The 19,612-nt window shown below is 25.5% G+C and overlaps 1 protein-coding gene across 3 annotated transcripts in view; it reads left to right on the top strand.

Moving 5' to 3' along the window:
• Positions 1-15,946, top strand: part of LOC129610988 (protein windpipe) — a 53,185-nt gene extending 37,239 nt beyond the window's left edge. For all 3 annotated transcript variants that reach the window (XM_055523858.1, XM_055523860.1, XM_055523859.1), the window contains exon 3: positions 13,760-15,946. In XM_055523858.1, the coding sequence (XP_055379833.1) occupies positions 13,792-15,861 (2,070 nt within the window). In that variant the 5' untranslated portion in view covers positions 13,760-13,791 and the 3' untranslated portion in view covers positions 15,862-15,946. The remainder of the gene's footprint in view (positions 1-13,759) is intronic.
• Positions 15,947-19,612: the final 3,666 nt, after the last annotated feature.

The raw sequence follows: 19,612 nt of genomic DNA, 5'->3' as shown, positions 1-19,612 counted from the left end.
ATGCTCTCAACATGTGACCTAAATTTTTCTCGATCTTGTTTGCCGAAATTTGACTTTTATCAAATTCTATTAATAAAATGTTTCATTTTCAAAAAAAATTATAAAAAAAAAATAATAAAAATTTTTCATCGCTTAAAGTCGGATACCAAAATTTTCGTATTGTTTTCTTGCTTCTTTCATTTTTTCTTGCACATTCTTAACAAAAATGCCAAATTTTAATAATAAAATATTTTTGTATGTGTACGTATGTTTGTTTATTTCAAATGGTATATTCATAACTGCATAAAAAAATTAATAAAAATATTTTTAACTTTTATATACACACATACATACCTACTTATTTTTGTTCACCTTTCATTAGATAAAACTGAAGGCGTTAGCAAAGAAACAAAAATTATTTTTCGAAATAAAAAAGTCAAGGAGGAATCTTTACCCATATAATATAAAATTTTGCAAACAAGGTTTTCTGAGCGAAATGACACCTACTTTGTGGCATCATTAGCTGCAACATTGCTAACTTAAACTTTTATTCTACTTCTACTACTTTTCTGTTGGGTTTGTAACCAATGCAATTGAACGTATATCGTAATTATTGTAATTATTTTATTTTACACCTTACATAATTTTTACTCTTCGCAGCATTCATGTAATTGCTTACGCATATTTCTAATTTTTGAAGTAGTGTTTCTTAGTTATAGGCATATAGCCTTCCATAGTAAACAACATACTCCTCTCATATGGTAGGATGTGTAGACACAAAATAATATGTATATTAAAACGTTGCGTGTTTATGCTAAATAATTGATACAATTTTCAACATTCTTTAATAATTATTACAAAACCAATTTGAAAAATGGTACTCCATGTAAAATGTCACGCACAAATTTGTAAATTTCAAAAAAAAGAAGTAGTTTTCTAAAAAGACCTTGCAATAAAATAAGAGTTTCATGTATGGTAACACAATTAATAATTAATTATTCTGATCATGTACATATGGAGGAAATGGAGAAAGAATCAAAATTATTTTGATGGTAACTACATCTGTGTGATAATAATAGAAAAGGTCGCTGTTTTTTTTTAAATACAGAACAGATGATTGCCTGACATTTTTAATATTCAATAATATTTTCAATAAAATTCTTACTTAGGTTAATTTCAAGGCATTTTAATTTATTAACAAGAAATAATTTAAAATTTTCATATTAAACATTTAATTAATTTCTAATTATAATATGTACGCTAAAGTAATAACATGTAAAATGTACTGGAAATTCTTGATATTCTATGAAATTACTTTTATAAAGCAAAATTTTGCAGTTTGAGAATTTATGAGATATTACAGGAATGCACGTATGCCTATTTAAAAATTATTTTGTATTTATTTTAAATATTCCCTTTTAATGTGGCATTCTGTTTGCATCCAACTGTTATCATACACAATAAGTAGTTAAACTGATAGTAGCGCATAACCAAAAAAAATTGTACAAAATTAGTTTATTAGTTTCACTGTTCGGCCCTAATGTAAAATGATTAATCCTCCCCTCTCAGTTAAAGTTTCACTATAATTGTGAAAATGCAAGTTTTAAACAAATTAATGAACAAATGTCAAGAATTTCATTATCCGTTATCTATAAAAATTATCCAAAAACCGATCAAATTTTAAGCTATCACTTCCGCTGAAAAATTTCTAATAAAATTTATACCCTAATTGCTTAACAAAAGTAATATGTAATCTTAATGCATCCTAAATGTATGCAAAATATATGACAGAGCAACGTTTTTTTAAACGTACAATTTCTAAATTTAAATGTGCCATTCTACAAATTATAGGCTTTGATTATTATGTTTTATTCAGTAAATTAATAAAAGTTAATTTAATTCGGAACAATTGTAAAAATAATACATATAATCCCTATGATGAAATTTTTATTTAAACTGGAATTTTTGCTGCAAGAATAAATTCAGTGTAGAAAACACAAATGTCCTCTTCTTCCCAACTTGTTCTGATCTAACGTCCAGACTTATAATTCTATTCTAATTAGATTGTATGCAAATTCTACATATTCAAAAAAAACATGTACAAATGTATATGTATTCATACCCATTTGAAATTCATATTCATTTTACCCGTACGAACGTATTTTCGAAGGGTATACTTAATTTGCCTTATCATTTGTAAGGCTAAGAAATAGACATAAATGTATATTTTGATCAGTGTCGAATTCTGAGTCGATTTGGCCATGTCTGTCTAAGCTCACTAGATCTTCACAAATGATTTATAGTAGTATCGCAGCACCGTTTCGGGTAGCTGCCATACAACTTCAAAATTTATTTTGGCTTTATCTTAGAAATTATACAAGCTATGGTGTTGAAATTTCGCAAAAACGAATATATGTTTTATTAGGACTATTATGTGTTTGACAAAATCATTAAAAGTGCTTGGCTTCTTCTTGTAACTGCTATACAACATGAAAAGTCATTTGGTCATACCTCAGAAATTATTCAGCGCATAGTTTTAAATGTTTGATAAAAATCATTAAAATTTCTCGATTGCTTTTGGTAGCTGCCATACAATTTCATAAACTGTTTGTTCATAGCTCAGAGACTATTGAAGCTATCAAGCTGAGATTTTGAACAATCGAATTTTGTTAAGGGCCATCGTTTTAAGTGCGAATCTTTTAGATTCTATGGGTTTATTTGGTAACTACGGTAACATTTATATATTTATAAAATATCGCTAGACATATAAAAAGCAAGAGGTTGTATGAAACTATGTGTCAATTATCTCCGATATTTAAAATTATTTAATTGTACGGGTATCACATAGTTGACACGGTCACCTATATCCATTCTCGTTTCTATATTAAATTTCCCAATCCAAAGTGCTTTATTTATTGCACTACTTTTTTTATGATCTAAATTTTTATAAAAATTCAAATATAAATTTGAAAACTAAAAGAGAGTTTGCAAAATATGTGTGGGTAAATATATTTTTGCAAAATATATATGTACACGTATATATAACAACTAATATTTTTAATATACAAAATTTCATAAATTAGAAAAAATATTGGAACAATGAAGTTTTTGTATTGGCGTTTAAGAATACCAAATGTCTTAATATATATAAAGCGTGTTTAGTATGAATGTGTGTGTCGACATAGATTTGTTTGATATAATTTTGCATGTGAAAGTTGTGGAGGTGTTAGCTTTTTATTATTATTGTTATTTTTTTAAGTAGAAATCGGATGTTATTATACTATACTTTACGTTTTGTACCTATATATATTGAGAAAGATAGATTATTTGATGATCCACATTATTTTATTATTATTGTTATATGTACGAGTATATATAGATAGATCTGCATGACACACAAGACAATGCCAATGCCAATAATAAAAACCATAAAAAAAATAAATAAATTTTTGTCATTTTAAGTTTTCATAAAATAAAAATAAAAACGGATGGAAAGAAAGCGTGTTTGTCAATTTTAAAAATTACCAGTAATAAGAAAAAAAAACGAAAGTTTAATAATATTATGATAATTTTAAGCAAGCAAATTTGTATTCTTATATTGTATAACACTATATATACTTGTATAATATACATAAGTGGACAATATATAGTGCACAATATATATATACAATGCAAGAATTTAAAATATTAATTAATCATTCAAAATAATTTAGGTAGTATAAACATCCTCCACTTGCATGTCCAAGCGGAAGGTGAATAATAAAGCAGACTTAAGAAAAGCAAAAATTTTTTTATATTTTGTTTGAAAAATTCATAAGCTTTTCGTTTCTTAAAAAAATTATGACATACATACTACGTAATCAAATAATTAATTTGTGTTAAATAAATTTTTATGCGAATTCAGGGCCAGTCCAGGATTTGAAACCCAAAATATATGTATATTCAACTTATTAAATTCTAAAAGAAGATTCTGTAACTATCAACATTTTTTTTGTTTTGAAAAATTTAGCATTTCGTTTCCGGAACTTGTACTTGCAGATAAATAAAGCGAAATTTGTGAATTCGACTCAAATCACTTTAATTCCAATAATCCTGTATCAAAATTTAGGGTTCGTTCCCTGAATTGAACGACATATTTTAAATACATGCGTATAGCCCCAATTTGAACCAGATTTAATTTAAAGTGCATCGACAATAAAAGTATAGACAATACCCAAATTTGATCATTAACAATTTAAAACGTTCGATCCTGTTTAAGACATTTGACAAAATTCGATCCTATTTAACATCGGATAAAAAAATGATCGAATTTGCATGAAATTTACTTCTGCGAAAGTATGGTAAATGGATAACTGGTCACTTGCATAAAAATATTAAAAATTAAATACACTAGAACAATCTAACACATGATTACATATAGTATATTTAACACACTATATTTAAGATCTTTTTAGCATAGACCTTTTTAATTTTATTTAAACATACTTATCGCAAGCGTAACGTATTTTGCAAAATATTGCTCCGAGCTTTGTATCGATATCTCGAACACTTTTATTAACAATCCTCTAAAGACAGTTTTGATCCCTTTTTTTTTTGAGTTTCCACCTGCATGTCCTAACACTGTTTTTAATTTAATATTGCCATTCATTGAAATAGTACGCGTTTTCTAGTAAACAAATTGAATAAAGAGTTGAGGAAATTTTATTTAAATAATGCGAAAAGCATCAATGTTTCGGCTTTAAAATTGTTTGTGTTAGCTCTTTTGTGCAGCATTAATTTTTATGACAATTGATGAAGAAACTTTTCTGACTAAGAAAATTCCTATATAATAAATATCGCATTAATCCAAACTTAATTCACTCGAAACTATGGAATCACAGATGTTGTGTTATTATTGACCCAGAGTGCGTTTATTTAACAAATAATTGATTTAAATTTTCTGCTCCTGTATATAAGACCTGTGTATAGTCAGTTGAAATATACTAAATAGCTAGCTGTAGACACAAATACATTGTAAGATTTAGAGCAAAATTTTATTTTTTTTTTGTTGTATTTTTCAATTAAGTTTTGATGATCATTCTAATATATGAATACGTTGATATCGCTTTTATAACCGTGATAATCCAAATGAAGATAAAAAAAACAGCAAAAATAAAAAATATTATTTTAAATTGTTTGATGAATTTGGCAAAAAAAACACGCTTCATAAACATTCTATTTATGTAAATTTGTGTTTCTTTTTCTTAAAAAGAAAATTGTCATTTAAAATTTGCATTTTTTTTTGTTATTTTTAGGGTAATATCAGCTCCTATAATATAGGTAAACTTGATCAAGATTAATGAGATTTCTCGAGGTCAAAATTTATACAGCAAATTGTAATAATTTTGTTTCTCTTTATTATTAAAATTTAGTTTATATAATTTTTATTTTTTTTGAAAATGTGCGTATACAATTTCAATTAGATTTAAGAATTTTTCATTAATATTGTTAAAACCCAATATTTAGGAAATTGTGAGGAGATAATCGTACAATAATGCATTCTGTTGAAGTTTTCATTGGTTGTAATTTAACTCATTACACACCTATGTACTTATGTACATACCCTATGTTGAAATCGTACTCATTTTTTATTTGTAGTTTTAAATTATGTTACATAATCGAATCCTGAATATAGCCGTATTATTAGTTACATAATTTTTAAATTATTTGCATCTATTTAATTATTTAAACAAATTACTTTTAAAACTTACCCCGCGGCAAAAGATTTAACCTGCAACATTTTTAGTTAAATGGTGATTTTTATATGCTTTTTCTGTAGCATATTGTAATACATAAATGGTCGCCCCCAATCCACCAATCAAATACAAAATTAATAAAATTTTACATTCGGGTTTTTTACCTAGCATTTTCTAGCTTAAATTTGCACATAATGTTAGATACGCTTAAGAGATTTTTAGAGGCTTTAAACTCTCAAAGTCTAAAAAAAGCGGTCTCTCAATATCAAAATGGATCTCAAGGCTCCTGTAAAGAAAGATATCGAACATAATAACTTACTTATTTTCCTAAGAAATCAAACTGATTTTGGTTCTGCTAAAACCATTAATCGCTCACTGCCTCTGCTCAACAAAAGCTCATATTTAACTAACAATGTTGCCCTCAACCATAAGAAAATTGTGCTTGTTTTAATTTAATTGATTTATTTTTCTCCATTTTTATTGAAAAACTTTCATTAAATAAGATTCAAGAAAGTATTAAAATAAGGTTATGATGAAAATACAAAAATGAATTATTGCATAGAAATAAACATTTCGTATTTTGAATTTGCATCAACAACAAAGTTTACAACATTAAAACCAGTTCGCAAGTAGATTTGTTTTCCTTAATTGAATTAAATTATTGTGCATACATACATATGTACTTATATTTATCTACATCTAAAATTATACACATGTATTTACATATTTACAAAAAATATTTAATGTTAAGAGCTCAAAATCTTACTTGCGCTTATAAAGTGTACTCATTCTTATTTGAATTTTTTTGTTTCATTTGCAGAAAATATTGTAATAGACCCATTAACTTTGAAACTGTGTTTACATGTAATAAAAAAATTTTATTTTATTGCTATAATTTCAGTAGGATTTTTATCAATTTACTATCACCTTGCGTACATAATGACATTAGCTTTGTATATAAGATTATAAAAATCTCCTATATTAGACGCTGATTGTAGATTTAAATATTTTTTTAACATTTAAGAAATGTTTTCCTTTGCAAACACAAAAACCTTGAATAATTGCAAATAATTACATTTTATAATCTTTTTGCAGTTTTTATACAGTAATCTGAAAGGTCGATGTTAGTTTTATCAGTCTAATGACAGCATTCTATATAACAGTTCACTTTTCTTGAAAATTTATAAAAAAAAATCTGAACTGAGAATAAAAATTTTTTGACTTCAATGTTTTTAACTTCCAGAAACAAATGAGCTACTTTTTGGAAAGTAAGTCATTTAAATTAAGTCTTAGTTTTGCACACTTTGTATAGACAAAATCCTAGTTTGACATTTTAATAGCCTTCATGATTTCTAAATATGCTATTGTTCAAGCTTTTAAATTAACTTCTATTTCAATCTTCTATTTCATCTATGAAAATTATTATTTAGTTCGAAAAAAAGTTTTTCTTGAACAATTTTTGTTTTTTATTTCAATTGATTTAATTTATTCAATAAACTTAAGTTCAAGATTTATTCTTTAACCTTTAATACTAATCGATCATACATTTAATGTACAATGCAATTTTATAGGAAGTTGAAAACTGCTGACATTTTCTACTTACGTTATTTAAAAGATTTTCATTTTTTTTTCGTTATATTACTTAAACGATTTTTAATATTAGTTACTAATTGAAAAATAAAAATTAAATGGAAAATCGAAAGTTGCCGAGTTCCGATATAATAAAAATTTGTTGTTCTATAGAATTATTATTATATGGATTTATTTTGCATATCAAACGAGCAGCGCTCAGATGAGTATTTTACGCCAATAGTGACAAAAAAAAAACAACATTTCGTCACCATAAGACTAAGTGGGGTTGTTATAATTTATGAGGAAGGGAAAATATTACTAAAAGCATTTATCTTATTAGAACGCTATAGAATATTTATTTTTCTACAAAGCCTAACTCTGAGAATCCTTTACAAACAGTAGAATCGAAAAGCAAAGAATTTAAAATAAAAGAATGCATCGCATCTTCTTAGTTTTCAGCTTATTTTTGCCGTCGATAATGCCAAAAAATTAAGCTCGATCAATTTCATACCGGAAAGCTTTCTGATGAATAAATTACAGATCCTCAACACATTACAAGCTCAAAGGTTTTTTTCTAATCCCTTTCAATAATTATCAGTTTTCATACGAAGATAGTCCTTAAACATCAGACTAGCAAGCAATATAATATGTGCTTCCATAATTTAAGATGTTGTAAAATTTTCTTAAGAATGTCGCATAACTCTCTTGCAAAATATTCATGATTTCAGTAATTTGTCACCGGCAACTTTATTTGAATATTGCGGCATGTATTTACATTCTCTCTTACATAATCTTATTCTAAAACTTAAAAACGAAAAATAATAAACCTCATACACTAGTTGGAGTCGATTATTCTGTATATATAAGCATAAATGTTCTTAAATATCGAAATTTTAAGAATGAAATTACTTTTTTTTCCCACATGTTATTGTTGACTGTATTGTATAAAAATATTTGTATATGTGCATACAATTATACATTTCTTACGATGTACTTTATTTGCGATGGTTTCTTTTTAGTAGACCTAAATCCATAAAATAATTATTCAATTCGTTGATTGATTTAAATTTCCAAACAAAAGCATTCTATTATAAAACTATTTAAAACGAGAATAGGTAGAGTTGATCGTGTCAACTCTGTGATGTTTGCATGAATTGACGTTTCTAAGAGTTGTATGATGTATGCCACCTTGTTTTATGCAATTTTTTCTTTTTTGTTTCTACCTAGTGGTTTTATAATCATAATTATAATATAAACTAAATATAAGCTAAATATTTTCTAAAAACATATGATTGATTAACATTTTCAGCTTCCATAGCTACCATGAGGGTCATACGATTTCAATTATTTTCAAAAAAGATTGAAATTGCGTTTAGAGTAGATCAGAAGGTTTAGCGATGAATGGCGAACATGTATATATACATAGTGTTCCACGTGAGAAAAAGAATTTTAAATCTAGCCCCCACTTTAACGAGTATCCCACCGGAAATTATATCGGTACACGTATTATATCGGCATACATCACATTTTTTTCTTTTCAATTCTTTTTCAGTTCCTGGTGCCTGGAAAACCCGATTTCGGGAACGAAATGTTGTATTAGTATACTCATTTGTAAGAAATTTTATAATATCGCAGCGAAAAAGTGGTTTCTAAGATATAGTCAAATAACATTTGAACTTCTCCGGCAGCAACCTGAGTGCAATTTGAATAGCGTTCTTAAATCTACAGTAACAAACTAATTGTAAAATTTTAAAAGAACTTAACTAAATTAACTACTGAGTTAAAATTGGAAAAGCTAGGCTAAAGCAAGCCCAATTAACTCAACTCGACGCTAGGCAAGAATGTAATGTAATATGTATATAAATATACCAGTACTGCAGGACCTTATTTTTACCGTTTCAAACGGAATGGAAAATTTATAATAGCCTTCGTAAATATTTATGTTCATACGAAATATAACAATGATGTGGTACATAAAATCAAGTAAACTTTTAAGTGAAAATCAAGTCTATAATAATAATAACCTGAAACATATTATTATGATAACAGAACTGATAAAGTTAGAATTGCAAAATTGAAAAAGTGACATAATTTATTCTTAAACAATTGAAAATAAAGCGCATGTTATTATTTTGTTAATGCATGGAAAACAGCTTAATGAACAAAAAAAAAGAACATGTATATTATTTTATTGTGTCAATAGTGTCAGAATCTAGTTTCTAAAATGGTATATTCGCAATATCATATTCTCGTATAATAAATTGAAAAGCAGAATTAATATAAAATTGCAATAATTTTAAAGAATGACGTCTTTTGTGAAAAATAAATTGTTATGTACAATGATTGAATAGCACGTGTTCAAAAAAAATTTCTTACAATTAAGGGTGGAAATTGTATAGACATAATTATAAGAGTTTTGAATAAATTTTTGCAAATTTAAATAATTTCATTCATAAATCCATTCAAAAAAATTCCTTCACATGCTGTATTTTATGTAATAATTATTGTGGTATAATGCTATTGTGATTCCAAATTCCAATGCAAAATATGGAAGAAGAACTAGATCACAACTACAATGAAAATTCAATGTTCACTACAACGATCATCCTATACATATATTTTTTTTCTATGTGGTTTTTTGTCGTCATACATAAATTTGATAAAAAGATTGATTTTAGATAATGTTTTTGGAGCCTACCTCTTGAATAGTAATTATTGAATTTTCCATAATTAATTGAAAACGAAAATAGGAACGTGTTAGCTCTATGATATCCATATACAAAGTAATTATTCTAAGAACTAATTGTAACACTGTACAGGGCAAAAAGCCTTTGTATTTTCTGATAAAAATAAATTGGTAAAATTAAGTTTAAATAAACTACATGAAAAAGTCCAACATAAACGTCATTAAATTGTTAAGCTTTTATTGATTTGCTAAATTAAAACCCTATATTAATCTAGCTTCACCTTTTTGATTCATATTATCTTAACGAATCAAAAGACTTTTTGCCAAAAATTGATGGCTTTTTCCATAAGATCTAGATTTTCTTTCATTTTAATATTCCCATTTTAATTTCCAGTCCATAATCCAGAAATATAACACAATACGGAGAGATTTTTGAAATTTTTCATTACAGTCCTATTCAATGAAGAAATAACGTAATAGACTTTTAGCTAAATTTGGGAACCTGAAATTTGGGAAAGTATTAAACATCTTAAATAACTTATTTACTTTTAAATTTAAAGAAGCTTTTCACAGCTGTGTAGTGTTTTCTCAGACTAATGAAGGGAGCTTTTTCAGTATTATGTAAATGCTATCCAGGAATTAGATACAACGTGAACATGTTATTTAAGTCAGACAGATTTTTCTTTGTGCTATATTCAAGAGCAACGATAAAAAAGCTATATTCAAACTCACAACGTAATCAAGCTCCAAAGAAATATTATTATTATTATTGGATCACTAACTTAAAATAAGCAAGTCTATCACTTCAAAACATTTCCATGAACTTATAATTCATACTTTTAAAAAGTGTTTGCTCAGTCTCATTCTAACAGAAATGTACATAGATTTTTTCATAAAATATGAGCAGAATATCTTGAGTATATCTAATATAGACCGTTCAAAATTTGTGTCATTAAAAACAGTTTTTTATTAAAAACAAAAAAATCCAATATAATTAATTGTGATTTGGTTTCAATAGTATAAAAACACATCCTAAAATTTATAACTACATATATACATTTGTATTTGAATGTACATTTGTAAATGTGAACAAATTAGACAATGACAACATAAATTAATCAATAGTTTTATTTTGTCTTACTTTAAAATAAAAAAAAAAAATACCAAAAGTATTAGCTATTGTGAATATTTATAGAACTTCCCACGTAACATCGTAAATTAACTTGACCTAAGTCAATAGCTTTTTCAGGTTGTATTCAATCATAAGATATTTTACAAATAGTTTACGGTCAATGACATGAATGAATATGTCAATTCCGATGAAAAATAATTATATTAGTTATTGTAATTTTGATGAAGGTGGAATTAAACATTGTTTTCTATTAGTATTGAATAATTAAATTTAGTATATAAATTTTAATTAGTAATTGAAAATAAAAACAAAATAAGATCATTTCATTCAATGATCTTACAAAGCAAAATGTCGTATAATTGAAAAACAAAAATATACAAGCTTTTTAGAATTTGGAGAAATCATCAGCAAAAGGAGAAAATAAACGCGTTTATTGTCAAAAGCACCAATTTACTCAACGTATTTAATTGGTTCCTGCGTAAATTTGCATGGAAAGATGATCCACTTTAGCTTAATTCAAAATTTCAAATACGTTGTTGTAAGTACCTACTTTATTGATGTTTTGGAAATAATGTTATACTGTGACTCAACTTCATATTTGTCGTTTGTAAACTTTTAAATACCATAAATTGTAAATGGTAATTTCTCCTATAAGTACACAATGTATGATTTTAAATTACTTAAATTAATTTGTCAGATGCATGGAAAAATATTAAGATTTTACCTATAGTTAATTCTTCATAATTTGATCTCAATACGGCTATAATATTACTTGAACAGAAATCTGACATGTTGCCAAAATATTTTACACATTTTGTGCTAGAAATAAAATTTTTTTAAAATATATCCACATATACATATTAATAATATTGCTACGTCTAAAATATGAGTTTAAAACAAAAAATTGCAAAACAAAAGATTCTGAAAACAAGAAAAGATGGTCCGAAAATTTTTGAATTAGAATTTTAATTTTGATTCGCCGTTTTTTACAATTTCATTAGAATAAAAAAAAAATATCAAATAATTAAATTAACAATTTGTTTCAATCTTAGCGCTATTAATTTTGTTTATTTGCAAATCACTTAAACATAATTTTGTATAACACTACCCTATGTAAAGTTTACAACGAAACCCATAAAACGCGTGTTTGTTTATATAATAAAGTAAAATTACTTATACTTCTTTTGAAATCGCGTAAATAAGATCATATTTTTTAACATAATTGATTGTATGTTATAATAAGGGCTATCCTATGTTGAAAATTGTAGTGCTTTTGCTGATTTTCGAGTTTACTAGAAAGTTTTTTCGAAGATTATTTTTAATTAATACTATTGTGAGGGCACGTGAAACTAAAAGATTAGGCTTAACTATGGCTTCATAAACCTAGATAATACTTTTTTTTCTGATTATTAAGAATTCAAGAATTCGTTGTTTTAGTTCAAAACCTAAATTTCAAATAAATCCTAATTCGTCGTCTAGTTTAGTTAGATTGATAAATGTTTATTGTTACAAATTATCTAGAAATTTTGTAGTTATCTGCCTCATAGTTTTATTGCAAGAATGTGACTTTAAACATAAATTTTTCTCTACTGGAAAGTTTTATAATTGAATGCTATGGGGTTTTGCCCTCAATTCTTATACAACAATTATCGCATATGGGAATATGTCACAAAAAATAATTTATTTTAAAAATATTTGGATTGGTCAACAAATATTTGGATTGTTTTAAGGTAAATCATCGTACTAATATATGAAGTTAAAAATTCTTAAATATACCTAAATTTAGTTGAATTAATCATACTGTTATGTGTGTTAAGAAATCTTGGTTAGATTACATTCTTACTAACCTAAGAATTAGGGTAAATCCTTGAAAATTGTTCACCAAATTCAAGAGCATAATTTCCAAAAATTATGAGATATTATTCTTTGGAAATTACAACTGTAAATCTCTTTTTACATTTACATACTAATGTAGTAAACGATTTTTTAACGTACCACAAAAACAAGTGTAGAGCTTTCATGAAACAAGCGTTGAGCAAAAACTAAATATTTTTACTACGCATAAAAAATTATGTTTTATTTTAATATTGAAATGTGTAAAGAAACAAAATAGCAAAAAATAAATAATAAATTTAAATATTTGATGATTACATACTTTTCTTTACACGTAAACATAAACATTTGTTTACCTTACATACAACGAGATTGGTTCCTACACAATTAAATACACTTAGACTATTATAGACATAAATAATTTGATAATATTTACAATATTTTTGAATTTTCAAGGTCTCACAATGTTTATGTAAATATTTTCATATCTTTGTTAAGTATTTATATGTGCATTTTATGTATTACAATTTCTGGTTCATTTAGTCTGTCTTCCTTCCAGAAAAGTGTAGAAAAGCGACGAAAGGCTGAAACTTAAAAGGCTGAACTTTAAGTATCTATATTCGAATCTGTTAACACATTGTTGACAGCATTTTGTTAACTTATTTTACAACTTCATTCTTCAGTTCATTACTTACGCAAATAATTTGTTTTTGTTGATTTGTTGAAACACTTAAACTTTTATTATGTCTTCTTTTTTAATAACCATATACAATTGTAGTTGATTTAAAAAAATTAATAAATTTTATTTTTTATCCTTTACAGATAACATAACGCTGCCATCACAAATAATAACAATGGAACCATATCGATTATTGCAAAACTTTATTTTTATTATAATCTTAAACAGTATACCATTAGGCAGTTCACAAGATTGGTGTCCATCAGATTGCACCTGCACAGTAATACCTAGAACAAATCAAAATCATGCAAAATGTACCAGTTTAAACGGTCTCCTAGAATCTAAAAATCTTCCAATACATTCATTAGATTTATCTCATGCAAATTTAACAAAAATTAATCATCTTGATAAGCTTCGAGCACTAACAACCATTGATTTATCATATAATAAATTATCAGATATCGGACATTTGGGACCACGAGTAAAACATATTAATTTAAAGCATAATAAAATTACATCAGCAAAATTAGTCAATATTCCTGGAACTGTTGTAGATTTAGATGTTAGCTTTAATGAAATTACATATTTGCCATTAGAGTTATCAAAATTAAATCTAACAAAAATTGAACTATTTGGTAATAAACTTAATTGTACATGTGATACATTGGAAGTTCGAAACCATTTAGTAAAAAATAGCGTTTTCACATCATATCCTGTAAAATGCACACATCCAATCGAATTAAAGGGCACTTTGTGGTTGCAAATTAAACAAGACTTATATTGTAAGAAAGAAACAGATAAAGATGACGAAAATGTAGATGAAATGAAAAAAATCAATGATGATAACGAAAACGAATTAATGCTGGGCGATGCACCTATTACTGACGGATCTGAAGAGAAAGATAAAGATGAAGAATTGGGAAAAGATTATATGCCAATAAATACAAATACCGATGAGGTTATTGACGAAAATGTTGAAGGATCTGGTTTATCACATTTACCTATGCAGAATGAACATGATAAAGATCAAGAATCTTCAACAGCTACAGAAAATAAATCGAACGAAGTAATTGATCCAATGGATGAAGAAAATGATGAGGATGGTTCTGGTAGTGGTATGGGAATTTCTCATATTCCATTAATCGAAAACACTTCGGATGAATCGAATGTAAATAGTACAGAATTATCTGAAGTTGATGATGTGACTTTTGTCGAAACTGAAAAATCAGATTCGGAAGAGTCCACTCCAATTCCTGTACCAACTGATGATTTCTTTTCTACAGAAAATACATCATTAAGTTTTGGCTTAGGAATATTTGGAAGTGGCAAAAGTGAAGAAACGAGTGAAACAATTACACAAGAAGATACGACTGAAGAGGAAGAAGTTACAGAAGAACCGATTATTCCTGATTTGGTATCAGTTCTGGAAAATGAAAACAATGATGATGATAATGTTGATGTTCTTTTACCTGCTGAAACAGATTCCCACAAAGATGATATGATTCAGGCTGATATCGATAAAGCTGAGGCTGGTGAAAGTAATAGCACTTACATTCTTTTAGGTACAGTTCTCATAATATTGATTTGTCTCCTAATGTACGTTGGTTTGAAAAAGATGATTACCAAACGTAAGCGTAATGAACGTGATGCAGAACGTGCTTCAGAATTAGTTGACATGGATAAGAAAAATTTGGGAAAACCTTTACAAAAGAATGGACATGAACAGAAACCATTAATAACTAATGATAATTCTAAACCAACTACAAATGGTAAAAAACCAGGTTATTCAGATAGTGACCCAAAAACACAAGAACCATTACTTAATGGTCATCGAAAAGATCCACACGATGATGAGTCAAATAATAATTTAACAAAACCACAAGAACAATCCAATAATATTCCAGTTCCAGAACCAAGGCAAAGTCTACAACAGCAATCACCACAACAAACAAGCCCACCAAAGGTTCATAGTCCACGCTTTGGTAGCTATCCACCGCCAAAATCCCCCAGATCACCAACTAGTGGTGATACGAGTGACAGTAAAAGTCCTTCATCGCCAAAGACTGGTCGTTATAGCCCCGTTTATTCACCAGAAACTGGTAAAGTAAAAATAAAATTAACTGAAGTACCAAAACCTAAAACACCAATGCTAGTAACAAGAAGTCGTTCAAATGCTGGTGATATTGTTACAACACCAACATCAGATGTTGTTGATAGTGGGGTAAAAAGTAACGAAAATAAATAAATTCTAATAATTTAAACATTATTTTTTTTGTTATGTCTTTTTATATAATTGTAAAATTAGAATAAAAACCAGAAAGTCACTTTTATTGGACAATTTGTAATTTTTTTTTTTTTTTGAATAGTTAGATAAAAAAATATTATTCTAGTTAACTATTTTTTTCATTTTTTAAATGTTTTGCTTAAAATTTTAAAATTTATGAAAGAATTTTTGTGAAAACAATTCAATTGAGAATTTGGAGTAAATTTTCATCTTTCATCTTTCATCTTCTATCAGGAATATTAAAACCAAAGTGGCTTTGGTTAAAAGGTTGTAAAACTAATAAAATACTGACGATTTAATAAGTTAAATGAATTTTATTTAGTTTACATACTTGCAAATTTCTAAAATTAATCAAAAGAAAAATCTTTTTCGAATTTTTGTTGCAGAACTTGTAAAATAATTCCAAAGTCACATAAGCGATTTTATAAATTTGCCTTTATTTTAACAATTTCTGTTGTTAAAGACTGCCATCAAGAGCTTATTCGAAGCAAATACTTATAAATGTATTTTTAAATCCTGAACATTTGAAATATCTATTTAATAATGGAATTGCTAGTCTGTCATTCATAAAGAAGTGCTGAATTCATAAAAAAGTGCTAAACAGGCTATAATTAATTTTTTTTTTTTTACGAAAATATAAATTAGAAAATATTATTTTTGTTCCTCTACATCAATTTTATCTTATAAAATATTAAAAAAAATTATTATATTCTTGTTTATGGATTAGAAGGCTCAGAAATCAATCAGTGTAAGATAATAAATCATTGTTTAGAGATATATTGAAAAAATTGAAAATTTTTTATTTAATAAAAAAATATTTGGTATTGTATGAAATTTATTTGTGTCATAAATGCTCTACATGGGTTCAACTGAAAATAAATACAAAAATTTTAATAAAGATTTCGAACCTTACACTTATTTGATTTCTGACCTCTCCGCTATATGAATCAGGGATAATATGAATTTTTAATTTAATTTTACATACATATGGTTTTAAATCAGAAATCCAGTTTAAAAATTGTTAATGTGTTCGCGTGTTGAATACACATATATACATACATACATATAAAATTCGATTTATGCTTCACGCGTTTAAAATTATTTAAAATTCTTTAAAATGTTATTTAACAATATGCGGTGCATAAATCAAATATTTACCAAATTACAACCTTTTTTATATGTATTCAAAACAATTAATATTATAAAAAAAAATATTAGGGTAAAAACTACAGTTATTGACACACATAAATAAAATACAATAGATCTAAGAATTGAAAAGAATTGTGTTTCGGGGACCAAGATATTTAATTTAAATATAAAAAAAAATATTAAATAAAAAAACAATAGAAGAGTTTAAAACTGCAATTACTGGCTCATTTAGAACTACAATTACATATTATTTTCTCTCTGCTATAACTATATTGGAATCAGAAAAACTAAAAGATTATTATTATTGACATTTCCGAAAAATTTACTCACAAGTCCTAAGTCTTTTTAATCAGATAACAAAATAGAATTATAAAATTGCAATGAAGAAAACTACAAGTTCGTATTTTTGCAGCCATTTACGTAATAAAAACGAAACAAATTAATTGTATAATAGTATAATGTCATAATAGGAGAATATTCGAAGAATCTCTTTCATTTTTGAATTAAAGAGACTCTTGAGAATATAAAGAGAAAAATGCTTTTTATATTATAAGAGTACCAATAATAAGTGTATCAAAATGAAGCTGTCAATAGTTTGTAGTTGTTACGCTACGCTTATAAAAAAAACATTAATAAAAAATAGTGTCTTATAAAATTTATGTAGACTATAATGATAACGTCAATCAAACATACTTTAATATTAAATATTTTTTTTCATTATAATATTGTATAACATATTAATAAGAAAAAATTTATACATATAAAATATTCTAAAAAAAAAATTAATATTCAATATATTTTTATAAAAAAGCAAAAATTAAATAGTTTTTATTTATATAAAAAAAAATTATATAAATTAAATAATAATTATAAGAATTAATTAATTTAAAAAAAAAATATTAGAGAAAACAAGAAAAAAAAACTAATAAGTTGTATATTGTGATAGGTTTTAAAAAAGTTAATATATACATATATATATATATTTATATTAGACATAAAATCATACATATATATATATATATATATTTATAAACAAACATATATATATATATCTATTTAAAATAGAATTAAAAAGAATTTTTTATCAAATCTTTTATTAAGTTTTTTTTTTTTTTAAATTTAGTTCTGTTAATTTGTAAAACTTAAAATAATTTGTACACATTATTATAAAAATGCCTTCACTTTTTAAATATAGCTAATATCTTAAATCTATATAAATGCTAAAAAAAACCATTATGTAAAAAATTTTTAAAAAATCCGATGTTCTTCTTATAACTAAAAAATAAAAAACAATATAATTAAAAAAATTGTCATTATAATATTTTTAACTGTTATACTAAAATCTACTCGGAAAATTTATTCGAGTTATGATAGGTTTTCAAATATTAATTATAAATTTTAGTACTAATTACGAAATGCAAATTTTTCTTTATATCCAATTTTAATTTTAGTTATGACTTAAACCGAATCGTATATTAAATTTGGGAATCGTTAAAAAAAATATACATACGAGTATATGATTCTGGAACTGAAATAGATGAAAAATTAGCAAAATTTTCTGTTATATTTTTTATTTAAAAAATTTATTTAAGATTTTATTAACGATAACAAATCTTCATTTAAAAAAATCCAATAAAATTTAAAAGTTTTCTTCCGACAGCATTTCGTATAATATTTCAACTATCTTGTAGGTATTCCGAAAATTAAATTGTATTCTTATAATATATAGACATAAATAAAGAAAATGCTAGACTTTGTAATAATAATTAAGGTCATAATTGTTATCAGGAATAAAATTAATTATTAAATAACAATGTAAATTTAATTTGTTTTTCTTTTTCTCCAGCATATTTTTATAACAGTGAATAAACAATAGAAATGATTTCGAGTATCGAAACAGGAAGTTAAAGTAATATTTATCGTTTATATTCAAATCAATTCAAACGTACAAGTGATTCATAATTTGTATCTACAATAAAATTATTAAAGCTTTTACGATAAATATCAAAATCAATCTCTGATCTGTCCGTATCTTCAATATCTATACGAATTATAATTTTTGTTTGCAAAAATTTTTGAATTATTAACTGGAGAATAGAACAAAATTAAAAGGGTTTCACTTGTATAACAGAACAATTAAAAATTATTATGGAATTTATCGTAAAAAACTTATTTATTATTATTTTAAACACAAACCAATGAAAGTAGTTTGTGTGTCTTAAATAAATTTTTTACGATAATAATATTAGAATCATATAATGATTGCTCTCAGAAATTAATTTCAATAATAATGATAATAATTATATGTATATAGTTTTTCGTAAAAAATCTTATCGTTATTATTCTACAGAAGAGAAAATTATTTTTTTCTACGAAGAAAGAAAAACATTACGTACACATATCGTAAAAATTTCATACAATTTATCGAAACAAAATGAAGCCAATGGTTTGTATATTGTTAATATTGTATTTTAATATTAATTTTTACGATATAATTTTCTGAAACTAAACTGATACTAACAATAATTGATCTTAATAAATGTGGTTATGTCTTTCGCATTTG

This window comes from Condylostylus longicornis, unplaced genomic scaffold, assembly GCF_029603195.1.
Source record: "Condylostylus longicornis isolate FDR11 unplaced genomic scaffold, ASM2960319v2 ptg000048l, whole genome shotgun sequence".
Taxonomy (NCBI): domain Eukaryota; kingdom Metazoa; phylum Arthropoda; class Insecta; order Diptera; family Dolichopodidae; genus Condylostylus; species Condylostylus longicornis.
This window is presented reverse-complemented; position numbering and strand designations above follow the sequence as displayed.